The sequence below is a fragment of the Indicator indicator genome, chromosome 22 (genome assembly GCF_027791375.1).
Source record: "Indicator indicator isolate 239-I01 chromosome 22, UM_Iind_1.1, whole genome shotgun sequence".
Taxonomy (NCBI): Eukaryota; Metazoa; Chordata; class Aves; order Piciformes; family Indicatoridae; genus Indicator; species Indicator indicator.
Genome location: NC_072031.1, coordinates 8,945,540 through 8,964,410, shown reverse-complemented (window position 1 = coordinate 8,964,410; position 18,871 = coordinate 8,945,540). Strand labels below are relative to the sequence as shown.

Here is an 18,871-nt window from a genome sequence, read left to right as displayed (position 1 = left end):
CATTACAACTCCATGAAATCTGGACCTTTTACAAATGATGAAGGCTTTCTGGATTCCTGATCTACCTCCATTTACAGTTGCCACCTTGTTTGCAGTTAGATAAGCCAGGAACATGTCAATGGTGTAATTTCTAAAGGCAAAGCTGAAGAGAGGTAGATAATCAAGGATCTTTTATGCCTTTTCTGATCAAAACACTTCTGTGGGTCTGTGATTCTGTGAATATTTGATTAATAACTTTGTTCCTGAGCCCCTGGTGAGCTGCTCCATGGCCAGCAGGTGACAGTCTCAGCAACAGAAAAACCCAGGCAGCTCCCAAAGAGGGGGTTTGTTCTGTGCTCTGCCACGATGTAAACGTTATTTATTTGGTTTTAGACACATAGACAGTCCAGAACAGGGGCCAAGATTTTTCACTGTACATGCCAATAAAGAGGAGGGGCAGCAAAGTTCCTGAGTGTGGCTTCCCACCTCGTTACAAATGAGGACATTAACATTACTGCACTAAAGAGGTAGCAGCACGATTCTCAGCAGCATTCAGAAAAGAAAAAAAGAAACTTTACATCTCAGTGTAGGAGTGAAACCAGCAGACACAAACAGAAGCACTTCTAAATCAAGCCCATCTGAAAGGGAAGCACGCTCAAGCATGGCAGTTACACTGGCTGATACTTTCGATGTCTCAAGGAGAGAACAGGATGTAGAAAATCTCCATCTGTGCTTTAGGTGATTGCAACATTTTCCTTGCAGCAGCCCTAGCCAGGGCTGTGTGCAAAGCCTGGGGCACAAGTGCTGCCTGTGAACACAGGTGTGTGCTTACAGCAGGACTGCGTGGGATGGCCAAGGCGACCTTTGCAGGAAGAGCCAAGAAAACATTTTCCTTCCTTCATCCAGATGCCTGTTACTGACACAGCTCCATCTTGTTTCAAGTCAAAAGGATTGAGTAGATCAGTTGGGACCAGGAGGGTGATTTAAGGAAAAAAATGAGAGCTCACAGTGGCTAGAGGGAGTTTTTCTACTCCATAACCATATCATGTTATTCCCCACCATAAGGCTGTCACTGCAAAACACTTCACTGCACCCACTGCCATCCATAGCTGCTCACTAAACAAGGCTTTAGGTTCTCAGGCAGAAGTTGCCAGGCTCAGCCAGGCTCACCAGCTCCCAATACACATAGATTTTAGGAAATGTTCACATGACAAGGAACAGGAAGCCACAAGCCTGATCCATTTCATTTAAACCCACTTGGGACTTTTCCTGAGCGAAGGTCAAGTATAAACATTTAAAACTGCAATGGTTTGGGAGGTATGTAGCTAGCTAGAGCCTCAGAGAGTGAGCAGCAATAATTCAGTAAGTCACACAGAGGCTGATTTAAGTATCTCTGATGGCTTTCCTTGTGAAATGAGGATTGGAAGGTGTGCAAATTCCCACTCATAAGAATTTCAATCACGTGTGCCCTCTGTCACAGACCATCTTGATACAAATTTGGTTCTAATCAGATTCCACTGCCTGCCTTAGATCTGAGAACATGACCAAGTTTCACTGCAGTTTAAAGCACTTATGCCTTAAGAGTGTGTTAAAGAAATGCATTGAGAAAAAATGAGCCTCACATTGGCTGCACTGTGAACCTTGCCTGCATTGCTGCTCTCGTGTCCTGGTGTGGAGAGCTGTGACTGGTAGTGGAGAAGACTCGTTGCCTTTCCATATATGTCAAGACAGGTGATGGAGTGAACCAGAAGAGAGATTTTATTTATTAGCAAATAGTCAAAGAGTTACCAGTTGGTACAGTGATATAAAAGATGTGTTCTTACCTTGGTTTGTCTAACCCAAGTTGAAAACTAGTTATGATCTGGATCGGGACACTGATGTGGTGTTGAACACTATGGCAGCTTACCCACACTATCCATCCTGAGAGCACCATTCTGCTGTGCCACAGATGCCAGTTCTTCTGAATTACATTGCTCCTTAATGTTTCAGTAATTCTTCCTTTCTCTCCCCTCCATATATCCACCTCCTTCCTGCCATCCATCTTTTGCTTCATATCGATTTCAAGACTCTTTCCTTCTTTCATTTCCCCTTCTCCCCTTCTCCTCACTAACCACAGTTGGCCACTCAGAACGATTTAAGAGAGTTCTGTGGAGAGTGGGCTCTGCCTTTGGCAGTGCAAGGAGCAACGTGTGAAACTGCAACGACAGAGAAACCATCTTGCAGTGGTCACACAAATCTCACCATCTCCTTGATGCTGCCAGCCAATGGGGGCACCAGGATTTGTGTCCTATCCTGAGAAAAAGCAGGGCAAGTATTAGGCAAACTAATCACGCTGCAGGGATTTGTGTAACAAAAAGTGCCTCCAACTGGGGGTCAGAATGGGGTAAATGACCACACACCACTGCTTGGGGCAAAGTCATCTCCTGTCTCCTTATTCTCCTGTCATGTCCTTATCAGGCATCTAGGCAGCAATACAACAGCCTGGTCACTCAACAACTCAGGCACATGGTTTGTCTCAGGGTATTCTTTCAGAGGCTGCTGGACAACAAACTGGTTTACAGACTGCACTGCCTGCATCAGGGCTGGCTTCATCTTGCACCCTGCAGTCCTGTCTCTGCCCAGGGCCTCTGTGTGATGCCTAATACAAATGACAGCAATGCAGGTTTCATAATCGCTGTCATTTCCATGTGCCTACCACTGACCTCTTAATTAAATATTCTGTTTAAATTGCATTGGCACAAGCACAGTCCCATGCTGGCAGGAGGTGTAAAACCAGTCTATGAAGTGAAAAGGTTCTGCAGGACCTGCCCTACAATAGGAAAGCTGTTGGGGAAACACCGTTTGACAGTTTTGCTGCTTGCTCCTGCAGTAAGCATGACACCTCCCTGGCACCCTGAAGGGAAAGAAGAGAACAGAGGATGGAAATTGCCTTTATCTCAGAAAAATCTGAGATGAGGATGACAGTCTGTGGCAATGTGGATTTGGCATTTGTTGATGGGTGAGTGCTATCCACCCAGGGCTGCTGTGATGTGCTGGCTCTCTGCTGTCAAACCCTGCTAGGAGGGCTGCTGCAGAAGGAAAAAAACTGGGGACATGCAGCATGAAAATAGACTCTTTGTTTATATATTGTAAACCAAAAACTGAAAAAAATGCTAAAAAATCTGTTCAATGGCCAAATGTGTGCTGTAGGACATAGAAAGAGTAAAACTTCTGAAAAGTGGTGGGGTTTTAAAGTTAAGCATACTATATGGCCAATCTGAAATAGCTAACATGTATTCTTCACTGGTTTAGAGGTGAACAAAAGCACTGAGCTTACATCTCTTAGAGTCATCAGCTCTGGGCAGTACTGCATGGCAGAAGCAGAGTTCTCTAAATTTCACCTTTCCTTTGGCTTTGCACACCTTGCTCCTTCCCCAGTCTCCTCCAAGCAGTGCTCACATGCTGGCAGTCACTGGCTGCAGCTGCAGCAGAGTCACAGAAAGGGTAGCAGGAGCTGGGAGCACCATGTAAAATCAGGGAATTCACACAGTCCACCTGGGTCATAGCACCTGCTCCCACCAGCGCTCTCCATGTGAGGAAACACTTAAGTTGCTGGTGAGTCAGTGGTTGACTGAGGGAAATAATTTTCCCTTTAATAAAAACATATTTTCTGAGCATATCTTCAAAGTTAAGTACCAAAAAAGTATAATGGAATGGGAGCTGTAACTTAGGCCAGCTACTCTACAAAGTCCTCCTATAATTTCCTGATGATTCTGTGTTCTGTCCTACACATTTTCATGGTGGCTAACACTAAAAACTGCTTCATCAGGACAGAAATCAACCTTATTCAGTAATGGTTCAGAGGGGCATTATCTTCCCCATTCTAGCACTAAAAGGCAAAGGAGCAGGCCATTTCCTTTACTGGTGCCACGGGGTTGTGTTAGAGACACACAGAAGGAAGGGAACAATGACCAAGATTTGCATTTGCTGAAGGGCTCAGTACATTGCTCCGTTGTGAGCGGGCCAAGACCTTCAGCACATGAATTCTTGTGATTCATCCCTCCCTCTGGTCTACCTCTCTGTATCCAGTGCGGTACAGAGAACTCTATGTGTTTATTTATACACAAAAAGGTCTTTGCTTGTTGCTGTAGTATTTGGGTGCTTGGCTCAGAGTCTGAAGCTGGAGGGGAGGTACAGACTGATCCGGTGAATCGGTATTTTTTACTCTCCTGCTAGACTGCTGAGTGACCTTGGGCAGCTCACAGCTGCTTCACCTCTCAGTTTCTGTAAAATTATCCTGTTTTACTTGGAATAGCACATACATATTGACTGATGCAAGGGCAGGGTATTATTGCTTACGTGTGACTCAAATAAAGCCATTGTGTAAAATCCAGAATCAGCAAGGCAGTGAAACTGAGAGTGAAAAGAGCAGAAATGTGAAATTGTCCCTCTGCCTCAGCTGTTCTCCCACAGCTGTCCTGCCTAAACACAGGCAATTACAGCCTGACCACACCAGCCCAGCTCCTCCATGCCAGCCACACGGAGAAGTTCAGGCAGCCCCCCCAAGGCATAAGAAATGACATCTAAATAGGGCCACACACTTTCCATGAGTCTGTGTAAAGGTTACAGTTCTGCGCTGAGGACTGCAGATGTTTCTCCTTGCAAGGCTCTGGATAGGGAAACCTGGCAGGCAGGCAGTGTGCTGCCTGTGTTCAGGAAGGGCAGGCAGCAGGCACTCCCCACCAACACTGCCATGCCAGCTGTAGCTGCCCAGGTTCTCTTCAGCAGTTGAGGTGAAAGCATAAACCCATGGATGCACCACGCAGTGTGGCTGCTGGCCACTGCTGTGTCACACAGATGTACTCTCACCGGGTGACAAAGCAAACAAGTTTCTGCTTCTCATGAACATCATGTGCTGAAGCCAACTGTCTTTCCCTGCTACAAATTAACTCCTGCAGTAGGTAGGAAGCCCTATCCTGTGCACAAGGGTTGCGACTGTGTCAAAGTTAACTGTGGAGAAGCTGGAATGTGGGAGATGAGCTGCATGCTGGGAGGTGCAAGGCAGGTAGATGGGTTACTACCACCACCTTTTCAGGGCCTCGTGCGATTCCAGAGCCTCCTCCTCAATTTTGCTGCATAAGCGGACTGTAAAATGTCACTTCCACAATAAAGAGGCACTTTACGTTCTCTCTTCCAAATGTTTAGCTGCTGTCTGAGGCACCGCAGCTAGGCACATTCATTCAGGGGAGAGGTGGAGAAGGATTCCAGCCCATTGCAAAATCTCCACTGTCACAGGGCTGGCAAAACCTCTCACCTCCCAAAGCCCCGAATGGGCCATAGCGTGCAGCTCCCGTGCCCACACTGCTCGCATGTCTCTCGCACTCACCTGTGCAGCACAGGCGCACCGCGGGTGCCCGAACGCCTGTGTGCTGCTCACGCCTGTCTGTGTGTCCTGCGCTCACGTAGAGCTGCGACCCTCCGTGTGTCCGGCTGTGGCAGGCTACGCGGATAGCGCAGACGTGCCGCGCCGCACACGCCGCTGTCTACGCGCACCCTTGCTCGGCGGGAGCTCCTCTCCCGGGACAAGCCGGGTGCCAGGACACCCCGGTGCTGGAGGCTGCGCCCAGAGCACGCCCGCCCACCCCACAGTCCGAGCCCGCTGCCCCAGGCTGAGCCGAGCCGAGCCGGGGCGGGGCGGTGGGAGGGGGCTGGTCGCTGGGCCGTAGCGCAGCGGGGCGGGGGGCGCAGAGCTCGGCGGGCAGTGTACGGCACAGTACAGCAGCGCTCCGCGCACCGGAGCCAGTCGCTTCATGAGCCGCCGCCGCCGCGGGGGTTCTCGGCGCTGCGCTCGCTCCCCACCGCGGAGCCGCCGCGCCGCCGGTGTCGGGATGTGACTTGCGGCGGGCTGGCGGACAGAGCTGCCCCGCCGCCCTCAGCCGCGGCAGCCAGCGGGTGAGTGAGAGAACAGACGGGCGGGGGAAACGGCCCCAGATCCCGGCTCGGCGGAGCCCCCCTTGGAGCCGCCTGCCCGGCTCCGCTCCGAGCGCTGCCCGCAGAATTATCCTGGTGGCCGCGGACAGACGACAGGCTGGATATAGGAGTGCGGGGGGGGATTAGACGGGATATAGGGCAGGACGGGGGGGCTGGAGCAGGGGGCTGCGCACCGCGGCGGCGACCGTGGAAGAAACCTGGCGAGGGGGGCAGAGGAATTCGGAGGCAGGCTGGGGAAGGAGAGCGGGGACAGGCTGGGAAGAAGACACTGGAAAAAGAAACTGGCGAGAGAAACGAGTGGAGGGACAAAAGAGAGGAAGGCTGGAGCAGGACAGACACCGTACGCGAGGAGGAAGAGGAGATGGCGGGCAGATTAGGGGAGACCGGAGAAGCGGCAGCCGTGTACCGGCTGAGGGGAGGGCATTGCTTGGCTTCGCACCGTTGCTCCAACGCGGCCCCGCGGTAGCTGCAGGAAAGCCAGGCACTGCTGGACGGGAGTGCAACGGCGGTGGGGCTAGAACCCTGTGTCGGTCCCGCAGTGCTGTTGGCTGGTCCCGGGGTCGGCGGGAGGTAGGAGCTCCGGCCGGGGAGGTGGGTGCGCGGCACTGGGCGCGGTGCAGCCCGCAGAAGGGCTGCGCTGCCGTAGCAGTTCTCTCTCCAGTTGATACAAGAGCCGTGTCTCTGTACTGCTTCTTCCAAAGCCAAAGAGCTTAGTACTTAGGTGAACCCTTTGTTTATACCTGACATAATGTTTATCCGAGAGCTAACAGGATTTCCTGCCTGCTGAACCTAAACACCTAGGCTTGCTCTAACCGCTTGTAGCACTCCGTGTCTGTTTGCGGGTGGATACACTTGCAGCTTACCAGCAGTGAGTATCGGCGCTGAGGTGTTCTCTCGCTGCATCAAAAGAAATCAGGTGAAGGAAGCCCATCTGTCGTGAAGCTGTGACATGAACAGAAACAGTCTGAGAATTAGCAAAGAAAAGAAAACCATCGATTGCTATCAGTAGTGCAATCAATGAACATCAGGCATTACAGTCAGAAGTGTTTAGGCACAGGCAATACACGGAATCTGACTGAAGGAAATTGTGAGTACCTAGAACATGAGTAAGATCATTTTGTATATTCAGCATTGCAAACTATTTGTGAATGAAATCAGTACTGTTCCTGCATGTTCTATTTGGAGTGGGGTCTTGCTGTCTTTAGCCGTGCAGCTGCACACAGCATGATGTGCATGATTGTCATGCAGGGGATGTCTAAATCACTGCTGAGTCTTTGCATAGAGAGCACAACTGCACTATTAATTATCATTCTGGAAATACATCTCCTGAGTAGTCTGATGTCAGCTTGGCTGTTGCTGCTCTATTATCAGTCCTGAAGCTCATTCTTTAGATCTGATCAGAAGGAGCTGGCAGAGATCCCGTGCTGTGATTAATTCCTCACTCACTAGCATCTCTCCACAACACTTCGTGGTGGGGGGTGGTTTTCTTTTGGAAATTGTAAAGTGAACCAGTCTTATGTCTGACAGAGCAGGTTACTATTTGTCCTACTATTGCTTTTATTTACTAGACTGTTTTTCTATTCTGTGGTTGGATGTATCATCCCCTATCAGTTGACTAACAGTAGGACTCTAAAAAGGGGAGCAGATATACATCTAACCATGAATAACCTTAAATCTTTGCATGGTTACAGGTTTATTCTTTATATTTTTTCACTAGCTGCATACAGCAGTACTCTTTTGACCAGATAAAAGATAGTTGCAATCTTTGCTCAGAAGACCATAGCTATTGAAAGCCTCATTGATTTTTAACTTTTCGATAACAACTGTGAGATTTTCTGTTTCTGCTTAGTTGCTTGTAATTGTACTTCATAACCTCCTGGGGCAGCTTTGCGTCTACTCCTTCTGTAGTGATTCCACATCAGATAATGTAGGGGACTGACTTTATTGAAAACAGAGGAGTTATTATTGTTGTCATTGAGAGCAGGTTTTGGATCAAAAACTGAGGACTAGATTTGGAAGCTGTCCTGCTAATTGTTTGCTGCTTTTGCCTGAAGTGTGTAAGGCTTATTTGATTCACTTCAAGTGCTCATAATTGCTCTGGGTTCAGGTATGTCAGCTTGGTAGTTTTAATGAAATGCAATTTTAAACGGAGATCTGGGGAAAATAAACCAAATTTCAAAGTTGATTTCCTTCTGTATGAACAGTTCCATTCAACTATGCAAGGATATATCATTGCCACTTACTACATCTGTGCTGGAGTATTTCTATGCCATTTCTCTACTACTAGTGCTGTAGCTCTGGTAATAGAAGTGAAGTGCCAGTCAATCACAGTGCTATTGTTACTGCCATGAGGTTGTATAACTTTGCTAAGAGCTAATACAGACATAAAGAGGTAAAAATACTATTTCTCTACTTGCTGACTTAAGTAACTGCTGGCAGTGATGTGCAGTAATGTGTGTACTACAAAATCTTGAGAGACGCAGGGTTCTGCCATTTTAGCTACAGCACAGGTTTAATAATTAAACAAAACCAAAAAAACCCATATTAATAGATTGCTGTTTTCCAAAACAACTTTCTGGCAAAAAGACTTCATAGTAGGTTTTTTTTTCCTTATGTTTATTGAATCTATGGTTTCAGCTGAAGTTGTGGAATTCCTTTCCCAAACTTGTATGTTGTAATGCTGTACTGTCCCTTGTCTATGCAACTGTCTGAGCTCAGTGCCAAATACCAGTGCTAAAAAGAGGATGTTGGGTGGTATCTTCCCAGAGGATTGATTATTAATATTGCCAGGTTTTCACCCAGTCAGGCAGAAATACATAGTGAACAGATTGCAAACATGGCTATATTAACAGCAGTGGTGAGTTAAAGATTCCTTGTTTGGAGATCTGGAGCCCTGCTTTGCAGGCTTTGGTGTGGACAGGATCTAGTGCTTAGCAAGACACTGGTAGGAAAATGGTTTCACAACAAGAATACCTTTCAGCAGTCTTAGGGATTTCGTGGTCAATATACAGCTGTCTAGGAGCTTTCCAAGAGAACCACTCCATCAGTTCTCCCAAAAATAACTTCACAAATGGAAGTAACTTGGGAAAAGTTCCCAAGTGGAACATCTCTGCGTTTCTCTTCTTATTTTATCTGAATTCTCAACATATTTTGTCACTGCTTAATTCTTCCTTTCCAAAAGAAACTACTTCTTCATGGAAGGGGGAAATACTCTAAATTCATTAACCCCACTTCCCGCCTCCCAAACACTTCCAAAGAGGAAGAGGAAACAAATGATGGGCTGACAGTATGGCTGCTTACCCATGCAGCACAATCTCCATGGAAACAGACTGTCCTAGAATAGCTCAATCACATGAGGGTTACATGACATGAATAAAGTAACCAGAAAACTGGAAAATATCTTAGAACTGGAGATACTTGCACGTAATTCATTACCCTCCAGGTCTGTGAAGAGTAGCTACCAAACAACATGAGTATTGGAACCAATTTAGTACATGCATATCATATAATTTGTAAGTGATAGGATAGTGGAAAATTAATATGATCCTCACTTGAGGGCTGTTAATTGTTTCCAGTTTGGGTGGCATATAGAATGAATTTTGAACAATTTTCCATCTGACCTTCTTTTTTAAAAATTGGCTGCAATGCCTTAGCAGATTCTAGTGGATTTCCTCCCTTTACGTCAGCTGCCACTGACCATTTCACACTTTTTAGGACATTCAGGATACTCTAAAGAGTAACTGGTAGAAGTAGGAAGTGCCTATTCATAGAAGGAATTGCAAAACTACCTTCAGAATGCTTCCTTCTAGTTAGCTATGTACTCATAGGGCAAAGAGATTTATTGAGTGTAACTGTATTCAATACAAACATGAATATATTTAACTGATGATTAGTTTTCTGTCTGCAAATCAGTGTTTTTAACATGCTGTGACACAGACATTGAGAAACCTGTTATCCAAATCTGATATAAACAAGTAAATATTTTACCAATTCACCATAATTACAGCTAGGTAGAAAAATAAGTGAAATCATTAATCATTAGCTGCAGGTCACTGCACTGTTAGAACAGTGCAGCCCTCTCAACAGTGCAAGGATGCTGTCATTTCTGTGTACAGGCAAAGATTATTGATTGCCCTTTTCCTGTTAGTCCAGTCCCAGATTACATTATCTGTCACAGCTTCCACCTATGATATGAAGTTTTGTGGTGAGCTTTTTTTAATCTGTTGTATGAATGAAGACCATCAAGTCATTACGCATTTATATTAGCACATTTGCTGTCTTGGAGCCTAATGGGAAGTAGCATAATTTCTATCATCTGTCTCCTGCTAGAGGCCAAAAATGGGCATCAGTGAAAGGGGAAGGAATGTTAGTTTGAAGACTGAGATCCTCAAGATTTAGCTTTGATCATTACAGGACTGTAATACAGAGGAAGAAAACGCACAGATCTCAGCTGTAAGAGACTCTGCTGTTTTGGGCAGCCTGTGCAAATAGGTTATGACTGGTCACCTTCACTCCAACACCATTGCAATGGGACTCTAAACCTTTTCCAACTGTCTTTAAACTTTCCAATGTTCCCATTAAAGACATTTCTGATTTATGAGATAGCTTTAGATAGGTAATCATTTAGGGCTGTTTGTCCAGCTTACAAAGGAGCTATTGCTATGTTCTCTGCCTCTCGCTGTATACTTAGGCACGTCACAGGAACTCTGTGACTGCTATTGCCTGTTGGCTTGGTGCTTTTCTGCTCTATGGTCATACAATACAAATGGAAATCTTACTCTGAACATTTTCATGCAAGTGAAGGTTAACAGCATCAGGTTTCATATCTGGTGCATGTAGTGTTTACTTTAGACTGCCCTTACAGGGCAGCTTTCACTGGGGCAGGCTGTTCATTTAATGGTTATATTTTTAACAATCTCCTTTGCCCTGCTTTGCTCAATAAAGCAAATGCCATAAGATGCAACGTTGAAAAGCACCTAACCCATGGTCTTGTGAAAACTGAAGTTGGGATTTGTCCAGGTTTTTGGTCCCAGTGGTGGAGTGGGATGTGTTGTGTTCCTAGAGTTTACCATTGTTCACTGTCTGGATCCAGGAAAGCGATGCTCTGGGTTTTGTTGTTTGTTTCCTTTGCATGGCTTCACACTTGCTAAGAAGCACAATGAGTCATTTATTTTTGATAAGTTGATTGATGACACTCCATGTGTACACTATTGTCACAGAAGATGAGATTTTTCTGGCCAACCATTCCCATTTGCAAATGCTATCTAATACCTGGAGTTTGGAAGGGGATGACAGGAATGAATGTTATAACTGCCCATTGGCTGAGCATGGTAAAAAGAATTTTTTTTCTTTAAAAACCCCCACAACGCTTAAAAAAAAAAAAAAAAAAAGTGATTTTGATTCTGCCTTTATTTCAGTAAAAGGAGCAAGGCTGTCAAACAGTCTGATATATTTGTATCAGGCCTAGTGCATATTTCTATATATTTCCATATACTTTAAGCACCTGAATTTGAACAATAAAGTACTGTAGGTCAGGTATTATTTTGCAACAGGATACATGATTTCTTCTGGTTGTGTTTTAGGACATTTGCAGGGACAGTATTTGGAACACAAAAATGAGTCGGTTTGCATTGTGAGTACAACAGGCAAAAGCAGCTGAGAGGGCAGCACAGGGCACTTAGGGGTAGACTCTGCCAGCTGCAAATCCAGTGCAAAAAACCCAGTAAGCATGGGCTGTTGAAACAAGCCCTGCTTCCACTTGCTGTGAAATCCTCCACAGTGCACTGTGGCTAAACAAACAAATATTTTGTTATCTCAGACAGAAAAATGAAAACCTACCCAGCCATCGGTTTCTTCCTCCTCTTCGTGATCAGCTATGGCTCTTCTGAAAACTCCAGTACCTCTCGAGGGTGTGGACTGGATCTTCTCCCTCAGTACGTTTACCTGTGCGACCTGGATGCCATCTGGGGGATAGTCGTGGAAGCCATTGCAGGGGCAGGTGCGCTGACCACGTTACTGCTGATGTTGATTCTGCTGGTGAGGTTGCCCTTCATCAAGGACAAGGAGAAGAAAAGCCCCCTGGGAATGCATTTTCTCTTTCTGTTTGGGACTCTGGGACTGTTTGGGCTGACGTTTGCTTTCATCATACAAGAAGATGAAATGGTGTGCTCTACCCGAAGGTTCCTGTGGGGAGTTATCTTTGCTTTGTGTTTCTCGTGTTTGCTAGCTCAAGCCTGGAGACTTCGTAGACTAGTTCGACATGGGAAGAGTCCATCTGGCTGGCATCTAGCTGGTGTGGCAATCTGCCTGATGCTCGTTCAGGTCATTATTGCAACTGAGTGGTTAATATTAACAATTGTCAGAGATAACAAGTTGGCCTGCAGCTACGAACCGATGGATTTTGCTATGGCTTTGATTTATGTTATGTTCCTGATGGTATTTACCATGGGATTTTCCCTTTTCACTCTCTGTGGAAAGTTTAAGAAATGGAAGAAAAATGGAGTATGCCTCATTATAACACTTTTTTTTTCCATTCTGATTTGGGTAGCCTGGATGACTATGTACCTCTTTGGTAATGCTGAGCTAAAGAGAAGAGACAAATGGAGTGATCCCACTCTTGCTATTGCACTGGTGTCCAGTGGTTGGGTGTTTGTTATTTTTCATGCCATCCCAGAGGTCCACTGTGCCATCCTTCCATCACAGCAGGAAAACACTCCCAATTATTTTGACACTTCACAGCCAAGGATGCGTGAAACTGCTTTTGAGGAAGATATACAGCTTCCTCGGAGCTACATGGAGAATAAAGCCTTTTCAATGGATGAACATAATGCAGGTAAGAATTTATTGTAGAGGACTATATTTTTCTGTAATAGCCAAGAAAATAACCTGTATGAGACATTTTTCAGGTGTTCAAAACAAGGGTCACTACAAATACCATATTCTGCACACTAAGCATTGCTCCCCTTTACAGTTTTCATTCACATATTGCCTAGGGGAGGGGGAGGGGAAGTGGAAAAGAATGCAATACAGAGAAGATGTGTTTCGTTAAAATGATTCTTCTGCATTTTGGTATTTCATTGAAAAACTGAACAGTTTCAAATGCAAAACCAACACTGAAAGCCAAAAAAAATTCACTGGGGAAAATCTACTCTCTATTTGACTTTTCTTTTGTCATTACAGTTAACAACTTTTAATATGAAATATTTTTCAAGAACTCAAGAAGAAAAAAAAATGCTTAGCTTCCTGAACAACAAAATAATTATCAACTATATTTCCATTCCAATGGGATTTGGTGCCACTTCATGACACCGTGGGTGAAAAAAAAATGCTAAGTGGCATATAGAGAAGTTGAAAGGCAGGCTTTGTTCTGAAGGCTTCAGCCTCTGAACAGAGTATGCACAGACTTGAGTTTTCAGGTGATGACTGCTTTCCTTGTCAGGGCTGTTTGGTGACATAGAACACCGTGTGGTGACACATCATTAAAATCTGCAATGGAAATGGGTTTGAGTGATTACTGAAAGGGCCAGCAACAACTGCTTGCTTAAGAGATCCAGAGTGGTGCGGCATGCTTAGCCCATATCAGAAAACACACAGGGATGCCTGCGTGGCCAGTGGTGGGAAGCAGGAGCCTGCTGGTGCTCTGTAGTGCAGGTTGCAGTCTGGTGCTGCCCCACAGTTGGCTAAACGATTTCATTACTGGTCACACTGCTTTTTATTCACTTTGAGAACAGGCCTTTGGTATCCCAGCCAAATAGTTGCCATGTTGCTTTGTCCGGGCACTTCACCTTTCTATTCATTTTTATGTATCTTTGATTTCCTTTGGGTTTGATGTTTCCTCTGGATCTAGAGCAGACAGGGAGGAAAATAGCACTCTTGTTTGGCACAGTGTCAGGTCAGGAAGGCATTTTTCCATGAAGCATTTTAGCAGGAACTTTAAAGGTCTCCTTTTAGTACGGAAGCTTTGAAAAGAAAGCAGTTAAGTTCTGTAAGAATATACCAAAGGCAGTGGTAAAACACAAAAATCACATGCTATAGGAATGGTTATTACTGATGTTCCAGAGCAGCAGAGGCAGCTTCACCATGGACTGTTACAGCAGTCATATTTTATTTTTTTTACTGTCTTCCATCCCCCATTACATTAATTTCATAGTAAGGAAACTGCAGTATGCTTCAGTGGAGCTGTTTCTGACTAAGGCAGACCCAAGAACAAAACTGGACCTTTCCCTCTGTATTATTCCCATTCATACACACCTTTTAAAAAAGAACTAGAAGCTCCTTTTTGATTTAACCAGTGGTTAAATGTTTTAGTGAAATGGATAGATATGTGATAGCTATAAAATCATTTTAGTGTCTATTATAGTGCAATTTATATTCTGGTTTAATCCAGCTGAATCTTGCACAGTACAATACAAAACAGATTTCCTTATCTGATGCCCTGATTAATATTTATTGTAATAAATGCACACTATTCCTATGGCATGTGGGAGAAGCATACATAGCACTCTTAATAAATCAAAACAGATGGATTTTTCCTTTGCATTGGTTCTGCAAGTACAGACAATAAGGTTTGGAGACAAAACTTATTAGCATGGTAGAGACTTCAAGTAAATACAGGTAATATTCAAGTCACATATTGTGGCTGCTCAGGTGTTAATTTAAGTCAGATCACAGTAGTGATGGCTGCCAGTGGCTAAGCACCTGCAGTCTGTCAGCAATTGTTCTCTGCAGGTATGCAGAGAATGTTCTTTTTTTTTTTTCTTTTCATTTAATTAACCCCAATTTGAGAATTGATCAGTAAGAGTTTAGAAATTAAAGGAAGGGGACTTTTTTCAATTATAGTAATGAATGATGTAATACTAATGAATGTAAGCTGTAGCAGTTGTAAAATGTTGGAAGTCATGCTAACCAGGAAGCACCTCTTAGTTCTCTGACTATAATGTTGGTTTTAGTAAGCAGTCAGCTTTAAATAAAAAACATACCTGCATAAATGTATTTTCCATTAATTCTTGTTATTTCCATTAATATTTGCATAAAGTAATTTTGTAATTTTACTCTTCTTTTTGTTTGGTTGTTTTTTAAGATCTTTAAGCAGCGTTTTAAGAGTCTGAACACCCTTTAAACTATGTTCTAGTCCCTGTCTTTCTTAGCAAAATGTAGCTCCAAGTTACACATTATCAACAAGAGCTCTTCTGTTCCAGGAATATCATTAAGCATTAATAAAGCCAAACTATTCTAAAGTCAGGTATTTAAGCATCATTTAAACAACATGCTGATCTGGGAGTTCAGTATTCATATGATAGATAAGTTGAAATCATCTACTTAAAGATGTTGTTTTCACACCTGTACCTTGTGAAAATGTTAGTGAAGTATTTAGAGACCCTAGAAAAGGGGCAAATGGAATGAGTTCTCAGTGCCCTCTGGCAGTGCAACACACACTAGTAGGGCATCTTCTGTAAGGCAAAGAGGATTTGAAAAATATGTATGTGAAATGTAGAATGCTACAGCTGTCAAGAAGCCCAAGCTTCAGCAGCTCTGGTACTCACTGAATTTCCTGGAATAACTTTAAGTACTACAAGTCAGGCTTGGAATCAGTGCCTAAACCCAAGGGTAACAAAATTTGAGGGGGGGGGGTGTGTGTGTTAAAAGGAGACTTTGACATGACATTGGCTCAAATCTTCTTGGCACTATTTTTTTTTAACCTATACATACTCTACCTAAGTAGATGCATTTAATAGTAATGGGAAAAGTACAAGGAAAAATGGTAAAACTGGTATGAGAGAAAAAAAATCCCCAAATGAGTATTTTTGTCTCTTGATTCTTGTGTTAAAATAATCTTAGACTTAGTGCAAACATGGAAGGGAAATTTAGCAATATGAAACTGAACTTCCTGGCTCTTTAAGACAACTTTGACAAGACCATGCAAATCTTGTGTAAATATTTTGACAGTAGGATGCATTAGATTGTGTACTGACTATTATGATGTGTACTAGCAAATGCCAGTGCAATATCATTTGTGTTTAACACACAGTGAGAAGCCAAACTACAAAGAAAGAATACTGCAGCCCCTGAGATGGTTAAATACAAAATTAAAAAATGACATCATTCTAGTTGATGCTTTTTCATCTTTTGTTCTCCCACTGTTCTGCAAAAATCTCTAGCTTTAAAATATAGAGAAAGTCAACAGCTGAGCATTTGCAGGGGTGGATTTCTAAATTTCTGTGCTAAATCAATACTGTTCATCTCCGTGCACAGCTCCCAAAGAGTGGAGTAGCAGTGGATAGAGGACAGGATATAGCAGTAGGATCCATTTAAATCTTGTTCCACACAGTGCAACTATATTGCATCCTGGCCTCGTTAAAGTCTGTGCTGAAATTTTTGTAAACTTCATTTTGTTCATGATTTCAGCCAGAGAGTGCAGAATTGTAATTTGCATTAATGTAGAGAAGTTCTTGCCCCAGGTGCCTGAAGTAGGGGTGTTTCTGTTTACCAGCTCACAGATGAGAACTGCCCGTTGTAACCAGGCAAGTCACATGGATAAATGAGCTCTGTTCCCTGGCCACATCTGAATTCAGTGAAGCTGTTATTTACTCCCAAAGTAAAAGGGAAGTTTGTATTTTCCAGTCCCTGGACTGGTTTAGAGAGAACCAAGCATATCCCTAACTATGCATAGCTCTCACTCAGGATATACATCTTGAATGCAAACTTGTGCTAAAATGAATGGAGAGTGTGATGTATTTCTGATCCAACCATTCAGAAGGACACTCAGTATCTTTGGTCATTTGCCATGGTTTAGCTATTTGCAAGCAATATTTACTTTGTATTTCTGGCTTCTCAGAGTAAATATAATCTGAAACATCTGGGAAATGCTTATATGCTGGTCACGCTGAAGTAATGCTCAGGGGAGGAGTAAGCATGCTTACTGGCTCAAGCAGTGTTTTGGATCCATGTCCTCTGAAGTTGATAGAAAGCAAAATACAGGATCCTTTCACTTAACCCCACAGTACCCAGCCCAGCACTGCCAGCACTTTGCAAAATACATCACGCACAACACCTCAGACGCTCAGTGACTGAGGAAGTTTAGCTCCTGTTGAAATGAGACTAAGCAAATATCAAATATTTGCTTCAAATATTTCCCCCTCCACCCCCCTACTCCACAGCAAACAGCTAATTTTATGTAAAAATAACTCTTCTGAGAACCATCCCCAGCTGTGTATGAGAAACCGGTGCTCAAAAGAAATGCGAGAGCTGCAGTGGCAGTGTGAAAGTTAAAATCAATGGCAAAGTTGGCAATAAGCAAAGTGGAAGGGAGGTGCTGGAGATGCTGTTGTGCTTCCCCAGGCAATGTGTTCCTAAGAATGCCCTCTCTTCTCTCAACGCAGCACTAAGGACGGCAGGATTTCGGAACGGCAATTTGGGAAGCAGACCCAGCGCTCCTTTTAGAAGCAATGTTTATCAGCCAACTGAGATGGCAGTTGTGCTAAATGGTGGGACTGTAAGTATCAAAAAGTGATGATTTAAGAAAGCTTTGATATGCACTGATATATGCAACCACTACTGATTGGGGCAAAAAAAAACTCAAACCCCTGCTTTTAGCTTCTTCACAGCAGGGGGGAAGCTATAAATGAGAATTCAGGCAGCAAATATGCATGCAAGGCTTCAGTTCCCTCTAGAAAAGCTGTAATTACAAAGTTTTTTGCATTTCTTTTCTTGGCCATTCACATTTTGCAGTATAGCTTGAGTGAACCAAGTTCTTTGGTGAGACTTACATATTCGATGGACCTTTCAAATTCAATTCGTATTAAGGTATACAAGATAACTGCTAAGTGACTCAATTTCTAACTTTTTTTTTTTTCAAGATGATTTGAGCCACAAATGTTTACAGACCAGTACCTTAAGTAAGAACCATTGATGCAGACAGTGGTGGTCTCTCACTTATCTTCCATGTTATTACTAAAGGTCTGTAATTTGTGAGCAATTTACAGATGTGTACACCTCTGGGAAAAGGATTCTTAAAATAGGAATACAGAATATTGACTTTTCCTTCTTAGCCAATACTTTGGCATGCCATTTTTTGACAGACCCATTTCTTTCTGCAGCCTGGTTGTTGGCGTAGTGATCTGATGCCAAACAGACTTTTTCTCAGTGTTTTTCACGTGATGTGTAATTTGCACTTGAAGACATTTCATACAGCAGGTACATGGTTGAAAAAGAAGATTTTTTCATCCCCATATTTTTCATGCATACCTACATGCTTCTTAAAAACCTACCCATGAGCCAGTTTATCCTCATGTGAGTTGGGCTTCCTTTATTTTGAATCATGAGCTGATTTCATAACTCAACCTCTACTTTTAAAACCAAATAACATGAACTGGTTTCAGGTCTCTTTCACTTTTTAAGACAAATTTTGGTTGATTTTCATGAACAAGAGTGACTAGGTAAGAGGATTCTCCAGTGTGAGTAAGACAGTGGGAAACACCTGCTTGAATAAAACCAAAAGGCCAGTGCTTTGCTGTCAGTAATGAACAGCATCCTTCTGATATTTGGATTCATCCATGCCTATGCTTTCTGATACCAGTATATGCAGCTCAGGGAAAAGGCAGTTTAAGGATGAGAAGCTGGAGAATTTGTTTGGGGGTCGTTTGTCTGTTTTCCTTTGTTTTGAGGTGGATACAATGGAGAACATCAGATGGTAAATGAGAGATGAATTGTGCATATATAGTCGTGGTAAAGGTACTGTGTGGGTGGAAGATGAGTTGCTTTGTATGACTTTGCTCTGGACCTGCTGTCTGGCAAGGTGTGATGTACATGTTAGCATGCTAACACTGCTTTTTGAACAGATTAGATCTCTCAGTTATGGGTTTGTTATCCTTGTTTCCAGATACCAACTGCTCCGCCAAGTTACACTGGACGACACCTCTGGTGA

At 43.6% G+C, this 18,871-nt stretch overlaps 1 protein-coding gene across 1 annotated transcript; it reads left to right on the top strand.

The window, feature by feature from the left end:
• The first annotated feature begins 11,760 nt into the window (after window positions 1-11,760).
• Window positions 11,761-18,871, top strand: GPRC5B (G protein-coupled receptor class C group 5 member B). Its single transcript, XM_054391253.1, has 3 exons — window positions 11,761-12,781; window positions 17,328-17,440; window positions 18,827-18,871. Exons 1-3 carry the CDS (start codon window positions 11,776-11,778, stop codon window positions 18,869-18,871), a joined length of 1,164 nt encoding a protein of 387 aa, XP_054247228.1. The 5' UTR covers window positions 11,761-11,775.